Source organism: Halictus rubicundus, unplaced genomic scaffold (genome assembly GCF_050948215.1).
Source record: "Halictus rubicundus isolate RS-2024b unplaced genomic scaffold, iyHalRubi1_principal scaffold1339, whole genome shotgun sequence".
NCBI classification, from domain to species: domain Eukaryota; kingdom Metazoa; phylum Arthropoda; class Insecta; order Hymenoptera; family Halictidae; genus Halictus; species Halictus rubicundus.
Genome location: NW_027489880.1, coordinates 1 through 15953, shown reverse-complemented (window position 1 = coordinate 15953; position 15953 = coordinate 1). Strand labels below are relative to the sequence as shown.

At 39.1% G+C, this 15953-nt stretch overlaps 1 protein-coding gene across 1 annotated transcript; it reads right to left on the bottom strand.

The window, feature by feature from the left end:
- Window positions 1–8429: 8429 nt before the first annotated feature.
- Window positions 8430–11247, bottom strand: LOC143365114 (uncharacterized). Its single transcript, XM_076805052.1, has 3 exons — window positions 10492–11247; window positions 9183–10274; window positions 8430–8474 (listed from the first exon to the last, which is right to left on the bottom strand). The coding sequence occupies exons 1-3, from the start codon at window positions 11245–11247 to the stop codon at window positions 8430–8432; spliced, it is 1893 nt and encodes a 630-aa protein (XP_076661167.1).
- Window positions 11248–15953: the final 4706 nt, after the last annotated feature.

Genomic DNA, 15953 nt, shown 5'->3' with positions numbered 1-15953 from the left:
AAATGTATTGATCTCTCGGGAGATGACACTTATTTTGTGATGGAACTCTGTTCTGTTCCCAATTATTTTGTATACATTGAATAGCACTATACATATATGAATGATGTCCAGAGTGGCAGCTCAGAGTCATTTAGATGGTGGCTAATACAGTTATGGACGACATCAGGAGATGAACTACGCGACACGACCCATGCTGCACGTACCAGTGACAAATTCATCGTACCACTCTTGCTATTACAACAGTTCTGCCAGCAAATAGTATTAGCCGCATTTCTGGAGCACTTAGTTCGCGGTCACATGAACTAAGTGCTTCGTTGAATTTTATTTTTAACCGGGATTACATGCCCCTGACAAGCAGAGCTAATCACGGTCGAAGATTAATGTAAATGGAAGAAAAATCTTCTTTTCTCCGAAAAAGATGAATTGAATATAGCAAAAGCTAGCAAAAAGGTGTACTTTTTAGGCAAGGTGGATCTGAATTTTTACGAAACTCGATGTAAGAAATAAAAATCTAGATCGGATAACGTGCATCGTCCTGTACCAATTATTAATTATTTGCTATTCCTTTGCTATTACTAACTATTTGCATTCGTCGCAGCATTGTTAGAACATTTCATATCAAAGCTTGAATTCGAAGTTTCTGCTTACTTAATGACCTAACGTTAACTCTACTAAATTTGCTGTGGTCAGAGCCTCCAAGGGACTGTTATTATTTTTAACAAATTGTGTCTTCCGTTACCTACAGAAATTTTCAATAATGAACATAGGAACAAGAACAATGGCGTATGTGATTTACAAATTTTTCTTTGTATTGATTTTATTTTTATTACTCGCATATGATACTTACAATCTGAAAACATTAAATTTAGTGCGTCAAGCATAATCGAACATGTCGTCTACCCTAGCAAATATTTATTCTGCATTAAGTGATATAGAGTTTCATGTAAATAGTTTTGTAGCATGTCGAGTACTGATTTTAGTGGAGTTAATCGTTATTTCAGAGCAACAGGATGCTAAATGTTAAATTTTGTTAAAATTGTCTTTGAGCATATCCGAATTTCCGCACATGTACTAGCGAGAAATTAACCATCGTTTTCGCGCCACTGTAGCGATTTCAAGCTATTGTTCTACGAAACAACGTAACAAACATTGAACGTGCCAGAAATTCAGAGTATATGTTAGGAACAGTTTGGAAATCGTTGTACTGTGTTAAAAGTTACGTTACGAGGTAGTTTAACCGGTGAATACTAATTATGCAGAAGACATAGACAGAGAATAGACATAAAGTACATTTTTATTTATATGTTATATTAGTAAATTGATAATGTTGCGGATAAAATAAATCTTATACTATTGAAGACTTTATCAGCGAAGCTTTTTATGTTTTTGTGGTTAGTCCAGTCAATTTTTCAGTTGAATGAATCCAGCACGAAAAGAAACAAGAACACTGCAGGAACATATAATGACATTCAACCGTCTCAAACCTTGACAGTAAAGTATGAAGGACATAGCCACGCGAAAGAGAATTTTCGACAGACACCCCTAAATATCAGCGACAAAGAAACCGGGTTGACCTTCACATCGCGCGAAGTTTACTATTTAGAAATTGATTATTAATTATTTTAAAGTAATTCATTATGTTTCCGTTGACTTGGCGTAGGCTCAGGAATACGAAACGTGTAACGTCTAGAATGACTTACAATTAGCACACCTTTGAACCGATGAGACTTTATGTACCGAACAAGCAGCCACCGATCGCCCCTTAGTAGATAATATCTGATAACTGTATCCACCCACCCCCAAAATCCAACGCATTCGTACCGATAGGAAATAGTATTTAAGCCTGTAAAACTACAATAAAGTGTCAGAGTTCTTGTGTTAGTCGAAGAAACTAAACGCTTTGTTTAATTCTAACGCCTATCCGACCGAGTATCTACGGAACGCGATCGTGAGGCGCACCCACTTCATTACAGTACGTTTTCCCCGTAGCAAGCGTTCTCCTCGTGCGACACAGTAATGTCGCAGAAGAAGGCGTCGTAGAGGGAGAGAGAGCGGGACTCCCTCTGAACGAGATGGCAAGCTGCTGCGCTGTGGAACGTCACAACAGTGCTGGTCGGTCCCCACTGCAGGGTGGGCGAAGTTATAAACCCCACCACCGCCATTGGGACCGGGGGTGCAATGTACTGTCCTATCTCAGGGGTGGTTGCCACCACGTTTAAAAATAAAAATAAAGGAATACGAATCGTTCTGCTACTGTAGCCACAGAAACGAAGCGTATACTTCAAGTTATCCAACGCCTAAATAAATTCACTCTTGTAATTTTTATAAGGCAACACACATCAGTCACTTTTTATTCTTAATCCTACAATTATTGAAATTATAATCTTCTTTTCAACTTCACCTCTTCATGTTTATCATAAATTTATAAAGCCCACCGTCTACTATTTATACATCTACAATCTAGAACGGTTCTCTTGTTAATTACCTTACATAAAGCACTGTTGCTCCATGGAACATATTGACATACCATGAACTAATAAGAAACTGATCTAATGAAATCGATCTTGAACAAATATAGAGTAAAACAGTGATACGGGAGGATCAATATCAATCAAACTGGATCTCGAGGCTATTCGGATCATGCTTGAAGCGAGATTCCGTGGGCCAACAGGTTGTTCAATGGGGCTCCCGGTTCGAGCATGAAACAAGAAGAAAGACGAATGGTTGGCTGAAATCGAATGAGTGTCTTTTGTTTTGTCAGTAGAACGAGGAAAAGTTGAACGAATTGTAACGTGAGGCGTCGTGTCGCGTCGTGTCGACTTTCCCTCGACGGTACCGGAGCTTGTTGGGGTACTCTGGGTGGAATCAGGGGCTGAACGTTGGCGGAGATCGTTACCGAAACCACTTCAGTCTTTGTAAACTACAGGGGTATCTCCATAACAGACATATTGTCGGGTCTGCCGAGCGACAGTTCTAGTAGAAGTGCTACATTCTATGTAATGTCCCGAACGTAGAGAGGGATAGCGATTTAAAGACAAAAAGGGACTGATGTTCGACGCTTCGACACTTTGCTTCTCCTTTGTTTACATTCGTCGACCTTTTCACGCCTGAGACTTGAATCGTTTATTACACGAGTAATTGTAATCGTAATTATATCGCGTTTGGTGTCATTTCGCTGGTTCGGTCGCCGAGCGTGGATACCGCTTGACTGATATCAAGGGGGATTCCCCAGTAGTGGGGACGAAAATGTTGACAGTCATGGTACTGATCTTTGCGACAGTTATGGAGATAATAATCTGCATTGTAACAATGAAGTCGGGTCCATAACTATTCAAAGGGTATAGCCGGATAAGATGGTAAAAAATGCCCTTAGACTGAATGGGCCACTGATAGGGCGTCAAGAAATAGTGCGTTCGCATAAAGAATCCTGACAATTGCGAAGCAACGGGGAAAGACACGCCGAATAATTTCAATCAACCTGCGGGAACCACGTCACGGTAAATGCGAAATTCGTAATGCGTCGCATATGACTCAGAAATCGTGATCGAGACGGATCGACACGCAATTTCAATCCCCTGCTAATATTTTTGCATTCCTGAAATTGGAATCTGTGCTAATGTGTACGACTCCATTTCAAGGAAACTGTTCGTACCACAGAAAAATTGTCAAGACGTTCTGTTTTTTCAGTGAACAATTTAGCTACTCAACAAAGTTTTTCAAAATAAACCAACCACTCTTTCTTAAACTTCTGAAATTGTGATCTGTGGTCGAACGGAGGACATTACTCGAAGTAAATAGTGGAAACAATTCATTCTACACGAAAATTGTACAGATAAATATTGTTCAATGTTCAATTTAACCCTTTGAGTGTTCTCAAATATCGATTTGTTTAAATAGTTCGTGCATTAATACTAAAACTAGATGCCGTGTAAAAACGACGGATTAAATGATTTTTAATCTACGATCGCTGACGAGACTGTGCAAACGCATTCACGGAATAATGGTACTAGAATAATGATGCAAAATAAAACACTTGAGTTGCACAAGAACGTGCTGGGAAAACAAGGAATTTATTTATCCGAGGAAGTACCTCGGAACGATCAAGTAAGAAGAAATACGATCCAGATTTTCTCTGTCTAGAAATTTTCCAATGAGAAATGAAAATTTCGTGTTCATGACAAATATTTACCAAATGCAGTTGTTAAATATTCAAGACAGGCCCGAGTAAAGAAAAATAATAAAAAGTAACACTGAGATTTTTCTCTACGAAAAAAAAAAAAAAAAAAATAATTGCAATTTTTTCAAAAAATTTGTGTTACTTCAGGACATTAATTCTTCTGATATCTTAAAAACATTAAGGTCGTTTAATCCAATTTTTAAAAAGTAGTCTTTTTAGAAGTGTCCGAATATTACGGTGACAGATTGTATGTCTTTGGTCGTTACAGTTTTATACTGTTACGAGCCAGGGCTGCGAGCAACGCGAGAGGCCGGCGAGGGGTTGTTACCCCAGGAATATGGTTTCTATTATTAGTTAATATTGAAATCTTTGTTGATTTGAATTAGGATTAGTAAGCCTCGTAACTTATATATAATTCAATTGATACAATCCGAGCGGTAAGATTGTATCATGTGGGAACGTTCAATTATTAGATTAGGATATTAGGCAATAATTAAGGGTTGTAGATTACGCGAGTTAACAAACAAGACAATTTATTCTGAATTGGAATAGTTACAAGTGTAATTGTCTGTGTCGCGAGTGAATGTGGTAAGTGTACAATTAGAGATATTGTTACCTAGTGATGCACGGTGTTGACGCACTGGCAATGCGGGGTCGGAGAGCGATTGTTGAAAGACAAATAGAATATACACGAACTAACGGATTCTATAAGGTTACGTTTGATTCGAAAGGGACTTTTACCCGATCTCACTAGAACTGACTCTTACGCGTGTAACGCGACGTGACTGCACGATTACTATACCGCGACCGAATCACTTCTGAACCGCTTCTCGACTAACCGAAGAGGATGAAAATTCATGGGTTTATATACCCTAAAAATGAGAGGGGAATGAATCTGTTTTATTTTACGGTCGCGTACTCGTATTTGTCGTTTCAAGTGAATTTAAGGTTTGCAGCTGGATCTTTTGTTTATAGGGGTAAAATGAAGGGTTAGCCAGGATGTTTCCTATCAAAGACTATCTTGACAATACATTCCAGAAGGGGATGTTTTGAAGATTTCCATATTAGGAAATCGTACGGTGCTGTTACTGAATCATGCTTCGTGCCAGCTGCGTCCAGCCGGAGTACAATTATTAAACAAGGGGCCTGTTGGGACGCTTTTCGTTCTCAGAAAAAGAGATTAGAACTTCTAATCGAAATAAACGTGGAGAAACGTCTCCATACGTAACAATACATTACACGACGCTGTAATACTGGTACAACACTATCATCGAATAGGGAGTGGAAACGGAATCACCAGGTAGCAGTGCAACGCACGTATGCATCTTTCGCCCCAACAGATTTCATTAAGTTCTCGAACTCCTCCGATCGAATCGTTTGCATCCCGGCTGAATGGAAAACGATACCGCTCGAGAATGTGGCTGAAAAAACGCAGTATGCACAGTTTGTTACGAGGGAGCCTTAGGTATGTGTCGACCGTGGCCACATTCTTTGCAGGAAAAATCTGACCTAAAGGATACACAAAACGAAGAAATTGAATATATTGACGTGGAGGTGTTCTTTTAACTAAAATCTTCCTAGAAGCACCTTTTTGCACTCAAGCCAGTACTTCTCGTGATATTTTTACCGTTTTCCATATAGTGTACAAAATATACTATTCTAAAAATATTTTCAGTTGTTCAGGGTAATTGTTTAAGGACTCTTCTATTTCATAATGCACCTCTAAGCATTCCTCGAGCCCGACTCGTTGATAAATCAAGTTGTGGCAGAACTTGTACCGTTCGCCCTTTGTCCCCCACTCACACTCTGCGTCTTTTCTGCGTCGATTATTGAGGAACAGCAACAGGTGCGTCTAGGCAGCTCTGCTCTAAAGCCAGATCAAAATATTATTGCAATAAACGATTCATTTTATTTAAAATCGTTTGCATACTTCGAGAATAAAGCATTTTTTATTATTTCGATAAATCCACGTTCGCGAAAGCTCAGAGCATTTGATTTGAACAATAAAGCAATTCACTCATTGAACCTTCACTTCTCTTTCAAAATACTATTTTATTTAAACTGTGTAATAACGATCGTGTTACGAATGTTGAAAATAATATTGCTTTATTTGCTATCCATTTGTTTTATTTGATTTTCCGTCAATGAATTCACAGAGACGTTCGCTGAAATTGTCGCGCGTGTGAGGCAATCAGGATTTCATTTGTGCAAAAAGAAAAATCAAATTAATTTTGCACACCTAGTCATTCGATATTATAATGCATCGTACGATTCAGAGAGAAATTCTTCACGCTTCTGTAACCGTATGTTTCTCACATTTCGTAAGAAGACGTCTTCCGTTTAACAAATTGTAACAGATTAAAAGATGTTGCTAAAACGAACGTCAATATCGAGCGCGTTAATTAAGTATTCTTTCCATCGCATTGTTGTCTCACCACCCAGATAGCACACAGACGTCTTAAAGACGTCTTGAAAGTCCTACGAACGTCTCCCGAACGTCTCTAGAACGTCTCTAGAACGTCTTTGTTACAAAACTGTACGACTGTAAGACGTCTTTTAGACATCTTTTAGACGTCTTAGAGATGTTCATAAATGTTAATTAAAATAAAATAAATTTTAATGAATAAAGCAATATTTTATTGTTATTGTTAATATTTATTATAACATTCAAAGTAGACATTAAAATTAAAATTAAAATTAAACATTTTTACGTCCCGCGGTCGATCGCGCGAATCACGAGGTCGCGGACAGGACGCCAATAATAATAGTTCAGCTTTTGAGTCCACACGGCGAGTATAACCGTGTCTGCCTCGGGACACGAGACTTTCGGACCCGCGTAATATTTGGCCGACACTCGGCGGACCAAACCCCTTCGGCTGACTCTCACCGGGCTAGTCTCCTTCGGACGATGCTCGCTGGTCGTGTTGCCCAAGCTCGGTGTTGCGGACGCTGGTCGTCCCGTGGAAGAGGCTCCTCTGGGTGCTCGAGGGGCTGAGACTGGGCCCTCTCTCGGCTACGGTCGACAGGAGCCAGCGTGATCCGGGCGGGCGGCCTCCAGGGGATCTGCTCTCGTTGACCGGTCACGACGCGCACTTTCCCGGAAAAATTAGTTAGGCGGGCGATCGTCAGGGCCCCTTCCGCGCCCAGCAACCGCACGAACTGGTCCTGACCTGCCGCTGCTAGGCCGTACTCACGGGCGAGCTTCCGCAGCTGATATTTCCGGCCAGCGCGACGAGGCATGTGATTTCTCAATAGAACAATGTACGCGAACTAAAACAACTACGAAATCAATGGAAAAATCTGGTTCTCGAAGGCGTACCGGGCCACTGGTGGGCTACGAGGGTACGGATAAGAACACAGATTCAGTTCAATAAACAATCTGTTTTCTCGGAGGGTGTACCGAGCCACTGATAGGCTGCAGACGTACGGAAGAGAACACAGATTTAATACGGATATCGGAAATGACAATTGGCGAAATCAGATACGACGTATGGTGGGGATTTGATTAAATCGAGACGTGGTTAATATAATGATTATTTAATATAACGAAACTGTGTATATATACACCTTGCACTTATGGTTTAATTATAGTACGCGAAAGAAATTGCAAAGCTTGAAATAAGACGTGGAATGGGAAGGCGGAAGAGCTTCAAGAGACGTCGTCTTGCGGTGGAGTTCAGGACAGAACGAACTAATCAATTAATTATGGGCCACACTCGGCTCCTTCGGTTCGGAGCGGGTCAGTGGAGCGGGGGTGAGTCTGGGCATGAATGAATGGTGGAGTAGGAGGCATTAACGCTCGGAGTGGGGATCGCTGGACGCGATGACGTACTATCGATCGTCGTCGCGCGGTTTAGGGTGAGGTGTTTAGCGGGAAGGTGCGTGTGATGGTAAGGTGGATTGGTAACTCAACTATCGGATTGTTCTTATGTTCTATCGTGTTTGTGTTACAATGGTTGTGTACTTAGCGGCTATGAGTATAGAACAATATAATACAAAACAATATGATGACTTAAAACTACGCACACGTCGCGTGACGTCACAATTACTTTTTTAAAAACATGATTTCTGGGAAATAACTGTTGGGGTCACGCGCATGCCCAGCCGAGCGCGGCCGAACGTGCACGAGCTGGCGCGGCGGGAAAAACAAGTTCGCATCTCGTGAAGATGTTTGTCTTGTGTTTGCTATCGATCGTTTACCTTTCGTGTTATGCTATGGAGTGCATATCGTTATGAATAAATGTAGTTTACACTACGCGTACCAAGTGTCTCCCCGAATACCCCGGAACATCTCAACCTCAACAATAACATCAATCATTCTCAACCAAGTAATTTATTAAAGGGTTCGAAGGATATTTTTCCAGAATACAAAATTCCGTGCGATTCCCGCACTCGGTTGAAAACTAAACGATCATCAAATATTGTGTCCGCTATAAATGAGCATCTATTAAACTTGTAACAAACTGAAATAGGTATATTTCTTGAAATCAAAGAAACTTTAACAATTCGATTAATTTTCAATATCGATAGTGTTCCAGTTTCAAAAAATTCGAACAAGCAATTTAGGGCAATTTTATGCAAACTCGTATTAAACAGTTATATCGTGTCTCTGTTATAATTAGGTATAAGGATATGGCAGTGGATGTGAATGTACAACAACGTAGTCTTACTTTTAAGTATGTTTATAGTAGGAAGGTCCTAGAGCGACTGATCAGGTCAACGCGTGTGCGCTGTTCAGACGCGTGTCAGTATTATGTTTATAATTGTATAGATGTCGTTAGACAGGTATTACATTGATTTCTACCTTATCGATAGCTTACAGTTACAAGTATATATGTGTATATATAAACACTTCCTCTTAACTGTAAGTTCTTGTGATTATTGCAGAGGAAACACTTGTTTACTTTTTTCTTCTTTTAACAACAATACTTATCCTAAACTATACTTATATAAACAACAGTTATATCGTACATACTAGATTATTTTTACATTGTTCGAATTTTACATTACTTAGCTGTTTTGTTAGTAAGTCTGCAAGTTGCTTGTTAGTATTCAGTACATCATTAATTTCATTGTGTTCTGTCCTAATTATTGCTCTTGAGGTTTTACTTTCGTTAATTGGCTCCTCTTCAGTTTCGCTGGTATTTTTGAATATTACGTCTCTTACAATTATTATTCTTTTTTTATATTCGTCCCATAGGCGGTATCCATTGGTGGAATATCCTACCATAGTATATTTTTTACTTCTTTCGTCTAATTTCTTTAAATATCCCAGTTCTTTTGCGTGGGCGTCACAGCCAAAGATTTGTAAATTAGTAAGATCAGGTTTTTTCTTTATCCAATTTTCTGCTTGCGTTTTATCGCTTGTAGTTGTAGGACTTCTATTTATTAGATATATTGCCGTTCGAACTGCTTCACCCCACATTACTTTATTTATTTTTGAATCTAACGATAGAGCTTTTTCTAAAATAGTACGATTCAGCCTTTCTGCTTTACCGTTTAGCTGCGGCGAATACGGTACTGTAAAGTCTAAGATTGTTCCATTATTTTTGCACCAATCCTGTAATTCTTTGTTGGCGTATTCTCTGCCATTATCGCACCTTAGTTTTACTACTTTCCTCTCCCATTTTGCTTGACACTGTTTTAAGTATGATTTTACTATTTCGGTTACCTCGTGTTTACCCCTTATGGGAAAAACGGCAGCAAAGTGAGTAAAGTCGTCGAGAAAAGTTATAAAGTATTTCATCCCATCCCAAGTGGTGGGTTCTATGGGACCACATACGTCTGTATGGATAATTTCCAAAGGTTTCGACGCTCTATCTCTCTCTCCGTTAAATGGATTGCGTGTTTGCTTAGCCTTTATGCATATATCGCAAATTTCCGGATTATTATTGAATTTAGATATTGAATTCATACCTTCGCTTATATTTATTAGTTTTTGCATGTTTGCGAAGCTGAGGTGTCCTAATTTTCGGTGCCATTGTATGGTGTCTCTGTTTGTTGTCAACAGACTTTCCAAGGTGTTTGTTTTTTTCATGTCTATGACGTACAGCCCGTTCTGACTTCGTGATCCTTCAAGGAATTTGAAGTGATCCCTCTGGAATTAATATTACATTTTTTAATATACAGTTCTCAGTTACGACTTCACCTATGCATTTACCTTCCATTTTTACGGACTTTTTTGCGGTAGAAATGTCGTTATTAACGATTTTTACGTTTGTTAGCTGATTAATATCGTTAATCGTATGATTTGAAGCTCCTGAGTCGATTACCCATCCATTCGTTTTTATATTATTATTAACAAAGAAACATACCTTTTCATCAGTATATCTACCTGTTGCTGCAGTTTTATTTTTCCTAAAATAACAATCTCTCTCAGCGTGGTTGGTTTTTTTACAGATACTGCACCTCTGATTATTTCTTGAGTGATTTCCCGTATTTGTTTTAGGTTTTTCCTCGATTCTGTCTTTGAAATAATTACGTTCTGCTGATTTTTGCCTACAATACTTTGCTATATGATTAAGACCATTACATTTGTAGCATTTTTTAATTGACGACTTGAAGGCCAGATTTTCTTGCGCGGTTTCCTCTAATTTTAACCGGTTTTCCTCACGTTGCAATCTAGCTATAAGATTACTTAACGTTTTTTCTGCTAATGGCGTGGAATCCCAAGCACTAGCGAAATGTACGTATTGAGCAGGTAACGTGGCTAGTATTTTTGTGATTAGCATTGTGTCATCTATCGTTTGATTTAATGAATGTAATCTACAAGGCAGATTTTCAAGGGTGCTCACGTGTGTTGCTATATCACTCTCTTTTACGAAAGAATAGTTGAAAAATTCTTGTAGCAGTGCACACTTCTTTTGTTCGGTATCCTTCCCGTATATCGATGTTAATTTATCAAGCATCTCTCTTGAAGTTTTACAATTTAGGAGATGCATTAGCATTTTTCTATCAATCGACAAGATTATTGCCTTTTGCACTTTTGTGTCAAGAAGTTCCCATTCCTGCCTTTTGGCTTCTGACCAACTTGAGTCAGGTACGTTCTTTCCGGTAATTATGTCTTCCATATTTTAGTTTTATACGTTTTTTCTGTCCTTGACCTTGAATGACCTTGGACTAATTATAGTCACTGAATTCCTAATGAAAGGGACTATCATTGTAGGTGTTTAAAAAAGGGTGGTTCCATTTAAAAAAGTCAAGGTGACCTTGATATCTCCAAAAAAATGACATTGGTGACTCACCCTGTATATTCTGAATTGAAATAATTACAAGTGTTGTTGTTTGTGTCGCGAATGAATGTAGTAAGTGTAAAATTGGAGAAATTGTTACCTACGACGCACGGTTTTGACGCACTGGCAATGCGGGGTCAGAGAGCGATTGTTGAATGCCAAATAGAATATATACCGAACTAACGCAATCTATAAGGTTACGTTTTGATTCGAAAGGGACTTTAACCCGATCTCACTAGAATTGACTCTTATGCGTGTAACGCGACATGACTGCACGATTACTGAACCGCTACTGCACCAAAAAGAATGAAAATGAACGGGTTTATATACCTTGAAAATGAAAGGGTACCGTGTTTAAGATTTAATGTCACGTAGGGTCACGGTCACATTTTTTTGTCACTTCTAATGAAAAGCAATATTGCACGTAGAAACCGACAGCGAAGCTCGAGAGCTAGTTATCCTCACGATGGAATTTTATCTTCGTCTCTTCCTCATTTTCTATTCTACATTACCCCCGGTTTTGCTGGTAGCTTTCACGTTCGTGTCGTCACCACCCTCGCTTCTCTTCGCTATTGCGTCAGAGCAACAAGTTTTAGCCGCGAATTATTTAATTTAATTTAACCGACCGCGAAATATCAAAAATCGTTATATCCATCCCGTATGCTGATTTATTATAATTCTGCCCGCTGTGATTTCTCCCCCCCCCCCCCATCGCTTGGCTGCTTCGATTATGCAATTAATAAATAATATAAATCTGTTTGTACGTAGAAACGTTAAACAACAGTATCTGCTTTGTATTTTCCACATTTTGTCACAGGCGAGGTGAAGTATTCTCACTTTTGATAGTACACATAACACAATTTTTTCCATCCACAAGTATCAAGGGAAACAGTTTCTCGGAAAATAAAACACCGCCCACGGAAAGAGCAAATTCTTTCGCGCGACACAGGTACGCTCGGTTTTCTAGTCTTTTACATAAATCTCTGTCGCGGTGTGCACCAGCCACGTGCTCTCAGAAAATACGACTCTTTTCGTCAGTCGTCAGTAACAATATGTCCACCCTCCTTTTTTATGTATTAACTCAAAAACATGATTGTTCATACTGTTAACTAGTTTTTTCAAAGTTTCTTCAGTAATATCATTCCACGCTTCAACAACAGCTGTTTTTAGCTCCAAAATGTTTGAAAATTGTTGATTATTTTTATAAACATGCCGTACCATGATACCCCACAGATTTAGGATTGGTTTTTGATTTGGGAAGCATGCAGGCCATTTCAATACATTGATATCAAACGTTTCAAACCATGCTGTAGTTTGTCGACTTTTGTGAATTGGAGCATTATCTTATCGATAAGTCCATGAATCATGACCGTTTGGATGAATAAACGGCATTACATGATTTTGAAGTATTCCAATATACTCCACAATATTCATTCGTGCAGTTGAAAAAGCTAAACTGAACTTGCCACTGCTGGAGAATGCACCCCACACCATAAGTGTGCCTCCACCAAAATGGCACATCTACAGTGACTCCCATAAATATTCGGACACTAGGTACAACTAACTTTATGATTTAATAATTCGTTTGTTGATAAAGCAATCGCCCTGGAAATTGTTTTCAGCAATAAAACATTTATTAAGGATGATAAACATGTATAATTTATTTGAAAAATATACATACGTTTCATAATAAAAATTATTAAACGAAATAATGGACCATTTGTGGCTCACAAAAATATTCGGACACGTATTATATTTCTCTGGCAATCGCCTTCTGGGGACGCGATATTCGAAGATCGGGAAAACGTTTGTTTATAAACAGAATCTCGTGGACCATTAGATGTCCATGTCACCTCACTACTGTCAGTAGTAAATGTGAATTCGTTCAAAATGGGTCGCAAAGGAAAGAATACGAGTTTCGATGTGCGACAGCTTGTAATTTGTCATCGAGAAAAAGGAAAGGCCTATCGCGAAATTAGTGCAATGCTTCGTATAAGTAAGAGTACTGCGCTGCAGATATCTGTCGACGATTTTATATTGAGAATCGCATTGATTCTATTCCGCAAACTGGAATACCAAGTCTCTTATGTACGAGGGAGAAAAGCAAAATTATTCGGAAAGTGAAAAAAAATCCGCGCTTAAGTGCTCCAAAACTAGTTAGTGAACTATTAGGCGAAAGCTCCAAAAATGTTTCAGCCGAAACAGTTCGGAGAGTGCTGAGGCAAGCTGGTTACAATGGAAGAGTAGCTAGAAAGAAACCATTTATCAACGAAAAGAATAGGAATAAACGAAAAACCTTTGCAAGAGAGCTAATTTCTAAGGCTGAGACGTGGTGGAAGGATGTCATATTTGCTGATGAAAGCAAATTCAATCTGTACAATTCCGACGGAAGAACTATGGTGCGGCGGAAAGCGAATAAAGAGTTTAATTTTGAAAATACAAGAGGTACAGCGAAACACGGCGGAGACAGCGTAATGGTCTGGGGTTGCATTTCGTCATATGGAGTCGGTAACCTAGTGTTTATTGACGGTATCATGGACAAAAATCATTATTTAAATATACTCAAAAATAATCTCATTCAAAGTGCTCTGAAAAGATGGGGCTTAATAATACTTCTAAGTTTTACCAAGACAACGACCCCAAGCACAAGTCACGTATTGTGCAAGAATTTGTATTATACCGCTGTCCCAAAATTCTTCATTCGCCGCCCCAATCACCGGACCTTAATCCTATCGAGAATTTATGGGATGAATTGGATAGAAAAATTCGAAAAACCCCAATTACATCGATAGCTGAATTAAAACAAAGACTTGCAACTGAGTGGTCGAATATAACTGTTGAATATTTAAAAAAAATTACAAACAATATGCCAAACAGGTTAAGACATGTTCTTAAACAAGATGGTTATGCCACGAAGTATTAAACAAATGTTGTAATGCTAAATTACATTATCTAAATTGAAAAATTAATATTGTCCGAATATTTTTGTGAGCCAAAAATGGTACATTATTTCTTTTACTAATTTTTATTATGGAATTTATGTACATTTTTCAAATAAATTATTTATGTTTTTCAACATTAATAGATCTTTTATTGCTAGAAACAATTCCCGGGACGATTGCTTCATTAACAAAGGAATTATCAAGTCGTAAAGTTATTTATAGCTAGTGTCCGAATATTTTTGGGAGTCACTGTATATGTATACAACTTCAATCAATATCAACTAGAATCCATTATTTATACTCCTCTGTCATACCATATTAGTGGCTTTTCCGAATTATTTTCTTACAGGTCGAAAATATAAAAAATGTTAGTGGTGCTATAGTTATGCGCCGCAATCTATATAGAAAAAGTTATTTATTAAACGATCTTCCGTGCATGCGTTTTCACAGTCTCGTCAGCGCTCGTAGATTAAAAAACTTTAAATCCGTCATTTTGACACGGCATCTAGTTCTAGTGTTAATGCACGCACTTTTTAAACAAATATTATATATTAATATTTGGGAACACTCAAAGGGTTAAACTTGAAGGGACTTGTGGTTCGCGTGCTCTTTAGATGATTCGAGACAAGTTATCGGATTCGAGGTACTTTATTTTACCAATGGAGACCTGTATCTCGGTGCGTCTCAGGAGTTTCTGACCCTGCGTTTTCCGCAATCGTTCTGGGGAAAACTCTGCAGGGCGTGTCCTGTGTGGAAAAATTTGCTGTCCAAAAAGGACATCCAAAAGAATCGCTGACCAATCAGGTATCTTCCTTGGGCCTGATTACCCCTCTTGTTCCTTGCGCTCGAGGCGCACTTTTTCGGGAATGCTAAGCGTGACCGTGGAGGTTTTGTGATAATAGCGGGTTTTTCTTCGGGCCCGTGAGGCACATACCGCGGCCAGCTGTGGGCTCTCGGACCTCGGTCGGAGCGACCCTTCAGAAACTCGGGTGTTTATGATACCAACATTTGCTATTGAGGCCGGAAACGAAAGATTCCGAAGGACGAGACACGCATTGTCTAAAACATTGTAATTGCACGCGTTGGAAACTGCTTTATCAAAAATAGCTTCGCTGTCGCTCGCCTCATCAAACCGACCCGACTATTTGCACGTCAACTGTTTTATTGTACGTGCCGATGGCCGCTACAAAGTTAACGCTGCGCGACCAACAGGCGGCCAGAGACGGCTAGGATTTCCCGACACAAATTGCAGGATCTCGGCTTTAGTCGCTGCACAAACGAATCAAAATTTCGGGACAGAAATTGCCGTGATCTCTCGTGAGCTGACACTGATTTTGGAACTCTGTTCTGTTCTCAATTATTTTTTATACATTGCATAACTCTGTACATATATGAATATTGTAATATGTGCGCCCAGAGTGGCAGCTCAGGGTTATTTAAATGACGACTAATACAGTAATGGACAACATCAGGAGATGAACTGCGCGACTGCGTGACAAATTCAATGTACCGTGTCTTGCGATTACAAACATTGCAGTTCTGCCAGCAAAAAGTATTAGCCGCATATTCTGGACTACTTAGTTCGCGGTCATATGAACTAAA

Excerpts from the sequence above, each read along its gene's own strand:
- LOC143365114 (XM_076805052.1), bottom strand. The coding sequence starts at position 11,247 with ATGGAAGACATAATTACCGGAAAGAACGTACCTGACTCAAGTTGGTCA. Across the intron at positions 10,275-10,491 it reads GTAGATATACTGATGAAAAG|AGGGATCACTTCAAATTCCT; the intron begins GTATGTTTCTTT and ends TATTAATTCCAG. Across the intron at positions 8,475-9,182 it reads TAACAAAACAGCTAAGTAAT|GTTGAGATGTTCCGGGGTAT; the intron begins GTAAAATTCGAA and ends GTTATTGTTGAG.